The sequence below is a fragment of the Cariama cristata genome, unplaced genomic scaffold (assembly GCF_000690535.1).
Source record: "Cariama cristata isolate BGI_N322 unplaced genomic scaffold, ASM69053v1 scaffold12721, whole genome shotgun sequence".
NCBI lineage: Eukaryota > Metazoa > Chordata > Aves > Cariamiformes > Cariamidae > Cariama > Cariama cristata.
Genome location: NW_009597581.1, coordinates 5693 through 22501, shown reverse-complemented (window position 1 = coordinate 22501; position 16809 = coordinate 5693). Strand labels below are relative to the sequence as shown.

The 16809-nt window shown below is 35.6% G+C and overlaps 1 protein-coding gene across 1 annotated transcript in view; it reads left to right on the top strand.

The window, feature by feature from the left end:
* The window catches only part of GRK4 (G protein-coupled receptor kinase 4), a 29282-nt gene extending 13890 nt beyond the window's left edge, over nucleotides 1-15392 (top strand). Inside the window, exons 8-15 of the mRNA XM_009708945.1 lie at nucleotides 379-569; nucleotides 6064-6101; nucleotides 8390-8479; nucleotides 9252-9460; nucleotides 10300-10437; nucleotides 11077-11214; nucleotides 13388-13510; nucleotides 15175-15392. Coding sequence (XP_009707247.1) covers nucleotides 379-569; nucleotides 6064-6101; nucleotides 8390-8479; nucleotides 9252-9460; nucleotides 10300-10437; nucleotides 11077-11214; nucleotides 13388-13510; nucleotides 15175-15228 — 981 coding nt within the window. The 3' untranslated portion in view covers nucleotides 15229-15392. The remainder of the gene's footprint in view (nucleotides 1-378; nucleotides 570-6063; nucleotides 6102-8389; nucleotides 8480-9251; nucleotides 9461-10299; nucleotides 10438-11076; nucleotides 11215-13387; nucleotides 13511-15174) is intronic.
* Nucleotides 15393-16809: the final 1417 nt, after the last annotated feature.

Genomic DNA, 16809 nt, shown 5'->3' with positions numbered 1-16809 from the left:
GAAACTTTGAGTCTTGTAGAAGTTCAGGAAGGTTGTTTGACAATGAATAGGTGCACATTATCTTTATGAAGAGTGATATAGATAATGTGCAGCTGAGGGGCATCATCAGTAAATGTATTTTCTGGATGGAGCTCAATGGTACCTAAACAGATATGTCACTAAACTTTTGTGTGGTGATGTAGGGTTTGTGTATACCTGCAAATTAGTCTGAATTCCTTTGTGTCTTCAAGTACAGGAGTAATTCTCTACTTGGCTATTTTGTTCTTTTTTGTTTTAAAAAAGGATTCATATGTTGCTTGTATTGGAAAAAAGAGCTGTGAATTATATTGGGGTTTATGAATGAATAATGGTCGTCTTCTTCCCCTGCCCCATTTTTAGGTTAGTTTGTCCTATACATATGAGACGAAAGATGCCCTGTGTTTAGTATTAACCATAATGAATGGAGGGGATTTGAAGTTTCACATATATAACATGGGAAATCCTGGCTTTGATGAAGAAAGGGCTATTTTCTATGCTGCAGAACTGTGCTGTGGTCTGGAGGATTTGCAGAAGGAGAGAATTGTTTACAGGTGAGTGTCATCTACAGTCACTCGAACCTTGAATCTTCCATCTCTGTTCAGCATTGAATGTATTAATTTTTTTCTACTAAAACAAGTTTATACTTCATAGTAAAAGAAGCAAAAAGTTTAGTTGTCCTTTTCATGGCATGTCCTTCAGAATTACTGATCTTATTTGCCTTGTTGCTGTTAATAAGGTCTAGATACTTGCTATATTCTAAAACATTATAAAGTTGGTTCAAGGTTTGTTTGTAAAATGAAAGTAAATTACAATTTACAAAGCAAATTCCTTAGTAATGCAAATAAATAAATAAGTTTTAGGAACATGGGATTGTATTTCCGCCCACTCTAAAGTAGAAGTTCACAGAAGGCAATAGAAGTCACTTGCTGCATTACTTGTTAACGCCCAAGAGGGTAAAAAGTCGGTTATAGTCTATGTTGCCCTCTTTCTTCTGTTTTTATTTCAGGTTCCTCCAATAAACTCTTTATTGCGTTCGAATTAAACTATCAGAAGCCTTATGCATTGTAATTGAGATTGTATGGTCTTACTGCTCTTTTCCAACTCTGTACATACATCATTTGACCCCTGGCATGCATTAATATTACAGAACAAGCAAAACAAATTTAGTGGTGGACCAAGAACACTTTCTTTATATTTCTGGTGCATAACACCAAGTACCACTTGTTTTCAAAGAAGATTTAAAGTATAATCCTGCATAACTTTAATATAATGAGTCTTAATCTTTTTCCCTCCACAATATAGAAGACTAACATGCACACAGCAGAAAGTGGCAGAACCACAGAGTACATCAGTCTTATGCTGGTTCCCTAAAGAATTTGGCCAATCTTGCAATGGTACGCAGTGTGTTTTGGCAGGCATGTAGGGGGGAGGCAAGGATGAATAGTTTGATTGGCTACAAGCAGGTCATTTCATATTGCCCAAGAGAAAACAAAACTGATTAAAATACAAAACAACAACAGGAAAACATCAAACAAAACAAAAACAACAAAAAACCCCACAGCCCTTTTGTTTAAGCCCAACTTGTTAGCTATTTGCCTACAAGACCTTCAAACACATATGTCAAATCCTAGTGTTCTGTCTGTAGTTCCAGATCTTGGAGTGGTCATGGATTGTTCTGGAGCGGTCTTGGTGTCTAGATCTCCGCCCTGTTTTGTGCTATTACATAATCAGTTTCTAATTACTAAGAATTTGCATGGCTTTAAATTTATAAGCAAGGGAAAAAGTAATTTCACAACCAACTGGGTAAAATTGCCTCTTAATTAATTAAGAATTATTTTTAGTCCTCTGTTCATAACAAAATGAAAGACCAATAGACAGTTACCTGTACATGTGTTACTAACTGAACAATTTGTATGCTTGGAGGAAAAAGAAGGGCTTAAATTTAATCATCATACCTGAAGATGTTATTTAAACAAGTCAGTATAGGATATACTATGGGAGTTCCTGCCCAGTATGTAAACAGAGGAAAAGAGACTAATTATACCATGTCAGCTTAACTATGCTGAGTACTAAAGCTAGAAAATGTTTGGAGAATTTTATGCTCTCTGTAGAATTACTTGCAGCCCTGCACTTTTTAATATCAAATGACCAACTTTTTGTAAAACAAAGTCTTGTTTCTTCTCTTTTGCTAATGGTAGTTTTTTTCCTGATGGTCTTGATATTTTTTTTTTCCCTATATGTATTTCTTTTTGTATCGTGCATTTAGGACCATAGTTGTGAATTTTACAGTTTTAAAGTCAAGAAGCCAAACAGGTGGTCATGGAAGTCTTCAGAATGTCACCAATTACAGTGATAAGTTACACCATCAAAATTCTCTCTTGGGCATCTTAATGGAAATGCATTTAAGCAGTAGTACAGTGATTATATATGATTACTGAAACAGAAAGCTTGGGAAAATTTGCTGTAATTATTTTATTCTCACCAAGGAATTTATGCTGGCAACCTCCAGTCTTAATGTTGGGGGGGGGGAGAGAACATAATGAAGCACATTTTCATTGATTCAATTTTTCCAAATTATGCTAACTAGTACTTTGCATTCTCCAGGGAAAGAAAATACAGAAGGAATGTTCTTCTTATTTTGCTGTCATTTTGAAAGCATTTAATACTGGTAGAACCACTGAATTTCTGAAATTGGAGCTAGTTCTTGTTGCCAGTCTCAAGATATATTACTGCGTTTGTTTTCCAGCTTTAAAGGAGGAGTTTTAAACCCCCTCTTTAGACAAATAGCTTAAACTTAGAAAGTTAAAGCGGACTTTAATTCTGTAATATGCTGTTATAAAATATTTTCTTAAGAATGTGTTTTTGTGGCTATCCATCTGTATATGCACAGTAAAGTGTACTGTAGAGGCAGTAGAAGAAGGGAGATTCAGAACTTCTGAAAACAGAAATCCTTGGTGCAGACAAGTGTCAACAGGTAGCAGTAAAATCCGCTCATCTTGTCAGTTTGTTCAGTTCTAGAATGGCAGTTTTAATGTAAGTCAGTTATGTTAAAAGCTATTATAAATTTATTATATTTGGGACGTGTCGCCATCGGTAGCAAAATGCCTCATAAAGTGGAGAAACTAGGCCTAACTTTCCTCTCCATTAACACCAATTTTTATTTTGTGTTTCATGTGTCTTTATACAAGTTATTACTGAATTTCAAGCAGTGACGTTAGTGCTTCTCTGTAGGACCCTGGAGTCAGTTGTGCCATTTTGTTAGTGGGGTTTCCAGTGGATTAAAAGAACAGGTGCAGAGCTGGAAGGAGGGCCTCACACTGCCCTATGATAGCGATTCAGCCAGTTTGCATGTTCAATGGGAGCTTGTGAAACTATCTGTAACTTGCCATATGTTGCTGACATTAGAAAAAGCAGCAGACATGAACAGGCAGTAGTGGAGCTATTCATCCATCTGCTACATAAAATGTCTGATAATACTTAGAGCAAAGTCAAGATTTGCGTAAGACAGAGTGGGGAACAAGTGCCTGCTTTCCAAAAGGGACTTAGTTGCTGGAGTTCTCCTGCAGGAGTTTCCTGACTCCTCAAGAATGGTAGTGGTTTTTATCAGATAAGCTGCTTGAATACCTGGATTTTCCTCACAAACTCATGTAGGCACCCATAGCCCCACTGAGTGTGCCTGGAAGATCAAAGATCAGGCTCAAAGACCTGCTGAAGCTGTAGTGAATAAACCCAAGTAGCTCCTTGCCCACCTCGTGCCTATGCTGAGTAGACATCTTTACAGTGAAATCCTCTGAAGGATTTTTATCCAGAAATTTTCTCTGTAGGAAGGCTGGTGTAAGCTATAGCACAAATAGACTAGTACTTGTTGAGTCTAATTTAAAATAAATATATAACTTTTAAGTTTGTTTTTTTTAATGAACCTCTTAGTTTTGTGAGCTTTGCAGTCCTCTAGCCTTTCTCCACTTCAGAAGGGAAAACTGCTGTCTCTTGCTAGAATTGCATTGCTAGCTCATTCTGAGCTTGATTTTTCAGCTCAAGTTGCCTATTATCCAGTGCAGGACTAGATCCTGTGTATTCCAACAGAAACTGTGATTTTGGCTTCTGTCATGGTGGAGAAAGGAAAGAAGGAGAAGGCTGATACCCCAAGGCTAGCATCGCAGAGCTAGAATTTATAGCTGAATGCTTCTAAAAGTTGACTTCTTTGCAAACTGCTAGGCCTAGAAACTAATAGCATTAAAGAGATGGAATTTTGCCTAGAAAGAAGTTTTACTATTGACTGTTGACCAACCAAAATCATGTCAGAACATAATTAGCTTCTATTAAGCAGGAGATATTGCTAGTAAGTATTAAGTTTTAGGTTAGGCTTCAATCAGCCTTCTTGGAGATGGAACTCTTTAAACTTGTTTACTTGAGTTAACCTGAGCATGTATTATGTACTTTAAAGTAGATATGTTTCTACGTAAAGTTTGAGCTGAATTTTCTTTTGTGTTTGGTTTTTTTTTTTTCTTTTTTGATACTGGTGTGGGGTTTGTGTGTTTTGTTTTTTGTTTTGTTTTTTTTCACTCTGATCTCTCCTGATTTCTCTGGTATTGTAATCTCACATCTAACATGAAACGATTAACATTATGGGGACTGCCTAGTCTTAAAAGTATTGGAAGCAAAGCATTTTGCTGACTTCTTTATACAGTTAATCTAATGAAATAATGAAACTTTAACATGAATACACATACTTCAGAGCATTGATTTATCAATATTTGGGGAAAAAAAGCATACAGCTTTATTGGTGAATAAGTGTGTGAGTGTATATTTCTCTCATTTTAAATGTAAGTTCTACAGTTGTTCTTCCTAAAATTGCATCTTTTACATTATTCAGTCTTTTCTGCTTGTATATGAATAACTGTTCTTGTCACAACTGTACATATACCCGTATATGTACATACTGTTTTTAATAATCTATTGCAATAATAACTGAATCTTTAGCCAAGTACTGATTTTTGCTTGTCTGTTTCTGGCCTTACGATATTTTTGCTGGAATAAATCTAACAGACTGTATTGCAGTCCACATACTTTCCGATACATATCACAATTTGATGTATGATATACATTATCTTTTATACATATACTCCATGCATATATATATTTTATATATATAAAAATATCTGTGTTCTCAGTAGAATCTGCTAGAGGATAAATCCTAGAAGTAACCTCTGAACAGCTTCTTATTCAGCTTCGGTGACTCTCCAAATTTTCCTTGGACAGGGGGGATATCCAAATATCCCATTGAGTTTCTTCTTTTGTTCTTAAAGTAAAAATGTACAAAAGATGCCTATAAAATGCAGAATTACAACACTGTATTACTTGCCCTTTTGTTATTTCCTGAGTCTTGCTAGCATTTGATAGCTAAAAAATGTTTCATGTGAAACTTTGATCTTTACAGAAAAGTAGTAGAGACTCTTAGAAAGTTGATTGCAAAGAATCCTAACTAGATGAAATGTCTAGTAAGCTTTAGAAGCTGCATGTCCAAATTAGAAGAATGGACTTTGAACGGATGATATTAAGCCTATGCTTAGTCTTGGGAATATTACTCTTTGTTGATATATTCTGACACCCTGGGGTGGAATATGGTAAGGGGTCAGCGTCAAACTGCACCAAGCATGGATGTGTTTTACTATTGTGGAGTTGTATGACTGATACTCTCTAGAGAAATGTCTCTCATGAGCACAAATTTGGGTGTAAGTTAGTGGTCCTTCGTATAAGGATTTTAGTGTTGTGTAGAGAAGGTTTCTCATCTGTGAAATATGAATTGCTGTTGTTAATATAAATGGATTAGAGAATTGGAAAAAAATGGATCTCAAGTTCTATGGTTAAACTGTTTGTATTATAGTCCTCAACTTCAGAACATGGGGGTTTTTTTGTATATAGGTGGAAACTGGAAAAAATTCTTTAATCTGAACCAAGAAGTCTTATGTTGCCTCAGTTGCACTTGATGATGGCTAATAATTTTGCCTTTGTACAATTCACATTTCTATTCTGTTTAATTTGTAGAGACTTGAAGCCTGAGAATATACTCCTTGATGACTGTGGTAAGTAAAAATTTAAATTGATTTAAGGTCGCTAAAACTTTTATATGGATTTGTTCTCTGTTTCTCTTTTTTTTTGACTGCGGAAACATGATTTGTTACATGCGGGGCCAGAATTTTACTTAGTAAACTGTATCGTTTAAGCAATAAAGAAATCCGAAGCATCTCCGTTTCTTTTAATGTTTCAACTTAAACAGGTCTGATAGTCACTGATGCATATATGGCTGGAAGGAATCAAGGAAGTACGAACAATATGAAGAAATGTTTGTAGTTTTTTCTTTTTCAAGAGCCAAATTAATTTTCTTTAATGATTTTGTATAAAATTTATTAGAATCCTTTGTATTCACTGGAGAACATGTGCATCAATTACCTTCTTCTAAGTTATGGATGAATATTACCAATTTTTTCTCGTAATTGCTGAGTATTTAAGTTAAGGAAAAACTGTTTTTGAAGTCAGCGTGTTCTGACTGATAAATTTCTAAAAAGATGCTTGGGAGAAGTCAGTTTTCAAGAGCTAAAGCTTTGCTAGACATCAAATGCATTCTTTAATATTTTTTCTCCAGGAACGTCTTGCAAAAACTGAAGCCTTCTTTGAGGAAAAATGTAGCCTTGCAGGGCTGCACTAGAATGCTTTCTCTCTGCCAGGGATATTCTGATCTTGTTCCAGAGAGCAGAGGGGACTAATTAGAAAATCACTTCAGGAGCTCAGATCCTGCACTTGAAAAGGGGTTCATCAGATGTCAAGGAATAGAAGAGCATCTGAATGTATTTAAAATAGCTTTTGCTGCTCAAGAGCATTTAGTTATTTCCAACCAGTATATAGAGTGGCACTTGACTTTCTCCACTCTCTCTCCTCACCCCTTGATTATTTATCGTGTAAATAAGAAATTAATATGCTATTAACTAAAATTCATGCTGTGGAGCTTTTTGAATGACAGAGAATATATGCACAAAGGACATGTGGGCATTGGAATGGACTACCCAGAGAGGTGATGCAGTGTCCGCTCTTGGAGGCTTTCTAGACAAGAATTTAAAAAACTTTGAACGCTTTGGGCTGACTGCTTGCTCACAAGGTTGTACTAGAGACCTTCTGAAGTCCCTTCCAGCCTGAATTATTCTGTGAAACTGTGATGTTTCATTAATGACGATGCCCCTGTCCTTATATCCAGTATAGAAATAAGTGTGGGTTTTGTTTTGTTTTGTTCCCCAATCCCCCCCCAAATCTTTCTACTACAGATGATTGGCAATTTTGTTTTAAAATTAAGTTGAAAATGTAATTGTCCTTTCTTCTGTCTAGCCTTTTATATTTTTATTCAGACAGTACCTTACATATTTTTAAATTATAATCATGCCAATACAATTCTTGTCTTGAACCATCTTGAACCATTTGCTGTTGAGTCTGTCCAGCAAAGAACTGTATCTGTCCATGGGAATGTAAGGAAGGAGGGTGAGGTGAACTTATTCCGATTGCCCTTCTTGGGCTGTTTCCCCATGAAGAGCAGTGCTGTTCATGACAAATCATGGTCTTTCCACCAGACTACTTCTGCGTTATAGGTACTAGTGTAAATGCCATACATAATAGCAAAGGTAGTCAACTTGAGAATTTTGGCTGATAATGTGAAATAGAAGCTGTTATCTACATTAGACTGATTCATGAGAAGGGGAAATCCTAATATTGAACTGACATGTTACAATATAATTAATTCTGAGTAGGTTATGGCTAGGCTGCTTTTCTTTTGGGGTGGGACTGGGGATAGCAATTCCAATTATTTGTGTTTAGCAGCACTAGAGTACTTTGTTAGAGGAAAACCTGGTGTCTCAGTACAGGCTACAGTCTTCTCGTATTTGGAATAAATGGAGTAAATTCTGATATTTTGTTAGGAAGTCAGAAAGCTAAGTATTTGTAGTGGGAATACAGAATGGGAAAATACAAGTGTCTGATGTGTAGATACAGAATTTGAAATGAGCAGTCATCATTTCTATTTGTCTTAGAGTAACAGCCTATGCCAAAGCTAGGAATTCGAGTACTTAACAGTAAATTTTTTTTTCTATGACCTTCAGGAAATCAGTTAGATCTGTGCCTCTCTTCCTTTACATATTTAAGGAAGAGTTGAGTAATGATAAATCACTGCTTTCTAGTTAAGTTAAATAAATTTAGTACTATGAGTATATCAATGTTTTGATGTTTTGGGGGGTTTCTGTGATGAGGTATGCTACAGAAATGTTTTGTTTTAAAAGTGATGGTACTTTATTATTTGCTGACTATGTATAATTTATTTTAACATAAATAGGACATATCAGAATTTCAGATCTTGGATTAGCTGTGCAGATTCCAGAAGGAGAAACAGTCCGAGGACGTGTTGGGACTGTTGGCTACATGGGTATGTAAAGTATCATTTGCTAGTTACATTTTACCAGAAAATCTGTTTCTGTGAATATATGAATGACTTATCCAAAGAACTATATTGGGCCTGGATTAGTTACTGGATGTTTTATGGGAAGAAAAGTTACAATATGTGGTGGTAGATGTTAGTAGTCAATTATAAGCCTACTGATAAACTCAAAAACTTAACTCTGGAAATTCTAGTTTTAGGTAGAAATTTAAGAAAGCACCTGCTTTTTTTTCTGAGGTTCAAAGAGATTTAGGGTCACAGGTAAGCAGATGAATTACTATGACAACACTAGACATAAGGAAAAAATTTTTTACAATGAGGGTGGTGAAGCACTGGAACAGGTTGCCCAGAGGTGGTGGAAGCCCCATCCCTGGAGGCATTCAAGGTCAGGCTGGATGAGGCTCTGAGCAACCTTATCTAGTTGGAGATGTCCCTGCTTACTGCAGGGGGGTTGGACTAGATGACCTCTAAAGGTCCCTTCCAGCCCAAATGATTCTATAATTCTATGAACACATTTCTTTCCATGCTGTGGAAAAACTTAGTTTGTAAACAATAGTGATCTTAAGTGTTAAAGAACTTGAAGTACTTCTCTTGGATAAAAACAGAGTCCTTGCTGTAGAAATTAATGTTTCTTCAAAGTACAGAGGAGTTACACAAAGATCTCTGCACAGAGCCAAAAGAGTACCTGAGAGTTTTTCCAATATTTAATTAGTCAATTTAAAGTGAATTGTTATGGGGTTTGTTTGCTTTTGTTTTGTAGCTCCAGAGGTGCTCAAAAATGAAAAGTATACATTCAGCCCGGATTGGTGGGGTCTTGGGTGCTTGATTTATGAAATGATTGAAGGACAATCTCCATTCAGGAAGCATAAGGAAAGGGTCAAACGGGATGAGATTGACCGGAGAGTAAAGGAAGACCAGGAAACATATTCAGACAAGTTCTCAGAGGAGGCAAAATCCATCTGCAGGATGGTGGGTGAAGAGATGTAGAGGTTTGAAAATTAAATTTCTAATCCTTTTTAAGAGATGAACTACTTTATTTTAATGTCTTCTATTGAAAAATTTTCAAAGCTGGAGTTCTCAAATCTTTCTTTGGTTCAGATGGAAGTTTGTGATTGTCCATGAATTGTTCAGTTGTCAAACTTTGAGAATTCAGAAATTTTTTCAAGATGAAGGAAAGCTGCATAAATTGATTTTTTCATCACATGAATGAAAAGGTCCAGTACTCCTTGGACCATGTGTAATTATAGATGGAGTACAATAGCATGCTTAACTTTGATACTTTATCAGGAGAAGTGGCAGAGTAGTATACTATTTTCCTTGCCTAAAAGAGTCTGTATGAGACAACAGCTTTTTTTTTTTTTGTCTTGCATGTTCTTAAACTTAATAAGAGGCACATCTATACAGAAAGCTTCAAAAGTTTTCTTTACTAGTTTATGCAAAATTTGTGCATCATTGAAGCCTATTGGAAAAAAAAGTAAGTCTATATTTCCTGAAAGTAAGGTCTAATGCAAAATCTACTGTAAAATCTCTGGCACCAATTAAAATATTCTCATATAACTTTGGCTATAATCTTCAAATGGTCTGCTTTCAGGGATTCTTTTGTCTACTGAATTTGCAGAATGTTGTAGTTTGGATTTCCAGTTCATTATGATGCCATGATAGATTTTATCTAACAAAAGGCCAAGTAACAAAATACTCATTGAAAGCCATTGTATATAGGTTTTGTTTGGGTTTGGTGGTTTTTGTTTTTTTTTTTAAATTGTGGGATTACATCACTGAATCAGCCTTTTTTTTCCATACCTTTGCAGTTACTTGCTAAAAATCCAGAGGAACGACTGGGCTGCACTGAAGATGGAGCTGCTATTGTAAAGCAACATCCTATTTTCAAGAATATTAACTTCAAGAGGCTAGAAGCTAACATGCTAGAACCTCCGTTCTTGCCAGATGTAAGTAGGTGAGACAGATTTGATTAGTATCTAAAAAGGCAAGAACTGTCCTAATTCTATGTCAACAATCATGTGAACTCCAGGGAAACCTTTAAAGTTAGTTAAATTGGCAGGAGAATGCCATTGCAGCTATTGATAGACACTTGTTTTGTGGCATTTCATCTGAGGTACCAAAACAATTTACAACAGTGCTCTTGCTCTTGGGAGCTTTGTAACTGATTTCTTAGCCCTTAAAAGTCTACTTCCATAGCTCAGATGCTGAACAAATGAAGATTAGCTCTGAAGAAATTACTCTGGAGTTGAAAGGAGGATGACAGAAGATGAGTGAATTATGACAACCATTAAAAAATCCAGAGAAGTTGCATCCTGTTTCTGGTTTTGATATTTCTTTTCTGTTACTTGCCAGTTGGATGGAATTGCTCAGGTGCCTTATGAAGACAGTCTTTTAAGTTTTTGCATTTCTGTTTTGTAGTATAGTGTAATTTGATGATCAGCAATGTGAAATATAAAATTGCAGACATTTTGCTCCCCCTTGTTCATCTAGGAAAGAAAAATAAATAATAATAATAAAAAAAAAAAACCACAACAAAACACCCCAAAACCAAAACCTTAATGAAGCAATCTTGTATTGTACTGCAGCCACGTGCCGTATATTGTAAAGACGTCCTGGACATAGAGCAGTTCTCAACAGTAAAAGGAGTGAACTTGGATACTACAGATGATGACTTCTATTCCAAATTTGTTACGGGTTGTGTCTCAATCCCTTGGCAAAATGAGGTATTGTGTATTTCATAAATGATTATTCTCTTTAGCACAGCAATATAGAAGATTTAATAAGGGATATAATTATAGTGTTAACTTTCTCTGTCAGATGTAAAGAAGTTTCTACTTTAGACTTCTTTGCTGAGAGACTTCAGAAAAAAGTTTTTCCCAACATATAAACAACTTCCTAAAAATTGAGATCTATGGTAAATTTGCATAAATAAAATCCAGTATCTTGTTATCGTAGATACAGCATACAGAACAGTATTTAGCATCAGTATGACCACATTTTCCTTGTTCTTCTATCACATGTTGTTCAATATTGCTGTTCATAGGAGAGGGACAGAATGCTATTCAAAGTATTCAAAAGCATATAGGCACAGTGCAAGCTGTTTGTGTATCATGGTGTGTATCAATAGAGTATCCTATCCAAGTGACATAGGAGTACAGAACTGCAGATTCACCTTTTCTAAGGTTTCAAAACAAAGAGGTCAATATTAGTTGAGTCAGACTTTCTCTTAAAGCTTTTTCATCTGCCTAGTGGATGAGTATTTTGGTATTCTGCATAGAATATTTTGCTACCTCTGCGTGCAGTTCAGTCTGTATTTAGGAAATTCAAATCTTTATTATTTCAGGAAGAGCACTGAGTAACAATTACTTAAAATTACATTTCTTGCTGTGAATGCCTTCCCCCTATTACAAGATGTTCATAACTTTCTGAAATTACTATTGTCTTGAGTTCTACTAGTGTAGTTTCTTTCTCAGTATGATTTTTTAATTTTATTTAAAGCTTGAACACAAAAGACGAACAATTTCTGAACAACTCAGAGGAAAAAAATACTTTCCCTTTTTCTTTTTTTTTTTTTTGGATTACATTAAGAAGGAGATTTGAAAGGTGTCATTTGACATAGGAAATCTTCATTAAGAAGCAATGAACCTTAGGTTTTTGGAGAAATAAATATTTCCTATGCTATGTTGTAATTCTGAACTTCAGAATATGATCCAGTCATTAAGAAATGAACTGCAGCTTAATGACTCTGACTCCATATAGAGGGATAAAGTTGAAAGTAGTTGTAGAATTCTGGTGATGGCAATTCCTTCTCTTCAAGGAATAATTCTGCAGACTTAGTTTTACATTTGTGCTTATTTTTTTCTTTTAATTCATGTGGCTGAGCTTTCCCTCAAATCTTTGCTCTCAGTCTCTTAAGAATTCCTCCTCTCCTCCTATAATTTACCTAATGTCATGGTTTACAACAAAAGCAGACTGCATTTCTTCTTGTTCTTCTTTATGCCCTCTCTCCCTCTACAAGGTATACTCATTTGGTTGCATGCCCATTATGGTAGGTGTGTATCAGTGGCACTCACCAATAAATGCCAACTACATGTGGGCATTAGCGACTCTCCCCCTTCTGACCATGACTCTTTGTTACGTTTTGGCATTTACTCTTTCTAATTGTGTTTTTAATTTTTCTGGTTTTTGTGTACACAAACACAGTTTATTTCAAAATCCCTTGCTTCTCTCCAGAGACAAACCTTCATTATATTTTTTTTTTTTAATGAAGTATTACCTTCTCTATCTCATTGCCTTATTTCTAATTGCGGGATATGTTAGTTGTGTTTGATAGACAGTTGTTCAAAACACCAGAATGATGTTTAAATTACTGTGGTCAGACATCAGGTGCTTTTTCCTCAAGAGTGTAATTCGTCCCCTTTGTAAAAAGTATCCCCCCAATACTGTGCAGGTACTAGTATTCTGCGTAGAATTATAATTTCTCCTACTCAATGTCGTATTTGTTAGTTAAGTTCAGTCCAGGGTATAGAGATACTATATTTCTTAGGCTAGACTGCTCTGAAATGAGTAGAATAGATGAAAGGAAAATCAATTTCTCGTTCTAAAAACTTCTGCTTATTGCATCATGGGCAGAAGAAATGCCTTACCAAAGCCAAGGGAACATCTGAGTACTCACCTGCATGATAGTGCTCTCATTGCTATTCTTTAGTTCATTGGGTGCATGAGGAGAGTTAATGCAGACTTTGTGCCTTCCTTCTTGGAGCTCTGTGAGTGGTGTAGTATGGCTGATGAATTTCTAAGTTGTTAGGCATACCCAGTCAGAGTAAATAGATAATATACGGAAATTATCTGAGGGGCTTTTATGGATATTTCATTTATATTTCATATGTTTCAAAGATGATTGAAACAGGATGCTTTGAAGATATCAATGCATATGAAACTGATGGTACTGTGTCACCAGACAGAGAGAGGTCTCCTAAACCAAAGAGAGGCTTCTTTCACAGACTTTTTAGTGGAGAGGTAAGGGTATTTCTTTTCTTTCATAAGAAAATTACCAGTAACACCTTAATATCCATTTGATTTTTTTTATATCATTTTGTGATAGGAAAAACAAGTTGTTCACTGAATACTGCAACTAATGAAATCTGGTTTATTATGACTTTGCCCCTGCATTGCATTTCAGAAACTGGCAATTCCTATAACTCCAGAAGTTTTTCCTCCCTCAGCATTCTGTCTTCCCCTAGCGTGTGCTAGCTGTTACCTGGGGGAAAGGTAGTGTGTGCTGTTAACAGCTGTGTGATAGATCTTTCTTTCCTAAAGATATTAAGGATATTTCTTTCCTAAAGATGTTAATTTGGGTCTTGCTCCTTACATATTTTGCCATTCTTGTATAAAAACTTCTGAGGAGATGACTTCAGATATAATTGCAGCCTGCTCTGTGAAAAGTTAAATAAAATTGACTAATGAACTCAGGAGTGTGGTAAAGCAACGCAGCTCCTGGGACTTGCTCCTTTAGAAAGCTGGGCTCCCAAGGAATCGTTCTAGTGTATTAAGGAAATAAGTAAAAATATTCCCTAAATGAATGAGTGTGAAGAAGTGTCACGAAACAAATGTTAAAGTATCTTGGGTAGTTTAATGCCTTTACCAAAACACCAACATAATATATGTTTATGTAGCTGATAGGGCACAGCCTTTTCTTACATACATAACTTCTACTCTTTAGTAAACACTTAGAGGTATATGAATTGAGTATTTACCACCTAAAAGACAAGAGGCATATTGTGCTTGTTTATAGGTTGTCAGAAATAGGCTATTTCTAAAGGTTTTCAGTCAAAGATGTTGTAAGCAATTCTGCTTGCTCAGTATCCCTGCACTTAGAGTGGAATTATCTTGAGAGGCATGAGTATATTCCAGTAGAGAACACTTCTGTAGAAATTACTTTTGCTTTCAAACAGAAATGGAATTTTAAAATTGCTAGGAGCGTATCATTAAGTAGCCACAACAGGGCCATGTATTAAAATTGCATGATGGTATTTTTTGTCATCAGCTGGTAATTCATCTCTCTAAAATGGTACAATGCTAATGGAATGTATAATAGTACTGTCATTTTTAGTTCACCTTTTCAAATTCACTTTTCCCCCACTTAACATTAATGGAATAGAAGGAAGGTTAAGTGTACTAATAATCTCACATAGCTGAAGTTAAAGCTTGTGTCTTACTGTAGTCTTTTCCAGCTGAATCAGCAGGGTTCCTACTGTCCCAAGGTATGGTTCTACTAATAATCTCACATAGCTGAAGTTAAAGCTTGTGTCTTACTGTAGTCTTTTCCAGCTGAATCAGCATCTGTCCCAAGATATGGTTCTATGTATTGAGAAAGAGTCCTAAAAAAGTTAATACAGCTTAAGAACCTTCAGTTGGTTTTGAAGTGATAAGACTGCAGTTAATTGTCCTGGGAAGTTAAAAGAAAAAAAGAACTTAAAGTTAAATGAAACTTTAATGATTTGAGATTTGGGGTTGGATTGTGGTTTCCTTTGATATTCCCAAAGCATTCAGTTAGTATGGAGTAAAATGTGCTGGAAAAAGAGCCACCTCCACCCCCCCAGCCTTTCTGTGCCCCGTAAAACACACAAACCAACAATAGTGTCAGTTCCACACCTGAATTGTCTCTTTGTGTTCCTTTGCAGGTCTGCTTTAAATCTGATTGCAGTGATGATGAGCAGGAGTCCTCCAGACTTTAAATCATTTTACTCTCATCAGAAAGGATGAGAAAACTTCAAATGTTTTATATCTCTGTAGCAAAGTGTATTATATGTATTTTTTATCTGAGTTCAAGAATTTTTGTACATTTGTACTTCATTTGTTTTAAGATGTATATTTTCACTAAAGCTTAATTGTACAAAAAGCAATGAGTGCCATTTGAGTGAGTGTGTTTCTGTATGTATTTGGTTTATCTTGATTTTTTGTTTTTTCCCCAGTGGAATGCATCTAGGAAGACTAAAAGGATTTTAAAGCACAGAGATAATATCTATGGCATCAATATAACTTGGCTTTTTATGCTCCTGATAAAACTCTTCTTGTTCATTAGTTTTCATACCAGTAAAATTACTGTACTGATAAATTTCATAATTCTGGTATTACTGGTCAGCATGGCAGTGCTATTACCTAATTTATCTCTCAAGCAACAGCTAAGGAAAAAAAGGGAATTCAGTGCACTGTGGCCAGCTCTTATGAATTGCTCTTTACTATCTGGCTCTGTAGAATGTCTTTCTGTATCTCTCTATATAGAGAGAATTCTGAACATTTAGCTTAAACCTGTAACAAACTGTATACCCCATTCTTCTCTTTTCTACCCACCTTACACATCCTCTCCATACAGTTCCTTGTCACGGACCATGCAAGTAGACCTATGCCAAAATTTTATGACTTTATATTGAGTACTTTATTGTCTTTACTAAAAGGATTTCTTTTTACCTGTGGGCACACCTTTTTATTTTTTTCCGTAAATGAAATTGTTTACAACCCCATGCAGGATGTTATAGTTTTATACTGGGTTAAAAAAAAAAAAGCATGGGCTCTTCTTCCTAACCTCCTCTTTGCTTATTACGTTGTAATAGACAATGTTGTAGGATTGATAGCGATCACTGCCACTGAGGGAAGGACAAGGTAGTATTAAGTATCAAATTTAATTCTGTAAATAATCTTTTCTTATAACTTTTAAAAACTTAAATATTAAAACCTGCCTTTAATGATTGCTTAATGCAGATGTGGAGCTGGTATTGAAGTTTTAGTGACGATTACCTGATGTTCATTAGTAAAACTGTTTCCACCTGCTTGAAAGCTTGTCAAACTTCCATTCTTCTGGACTCAAAGTATGCCAGACTTTCTTTTTATTTTGTAACATTTCCGGTAAAACTATTAATCTGTGTATGAGAATGAATTTAGGGAACATATTTCATTAAGAGCCTCTTCAGTTTTCAAAATTTGAGTTAGGGACTTGAAATATAATGGAATACTCTTGGAATTGGAGATATGACTTTTGTTACACATTTTGTTGTGTATTCTGAAGATTTTTCTCCACTGAACATGCTGCCTTTTTTTTTTCCCCCCCTCTCAAATCTCTAGGGTGCCAATCAGAGCACACATGTATTATACACACAGAGCAACTGAATATCCCGCTACCTCAAATTGGTTTCTGCTTTTGATCCACAGGCTCGCTGGAAGAAACTTAAGCTGCTTCTGAGAAACTCACAAGATACATTTGATACTATAAGCCTATCATCAGCTTTTAATTCGCAGTATTTTGTCTCTAGTGACAAATA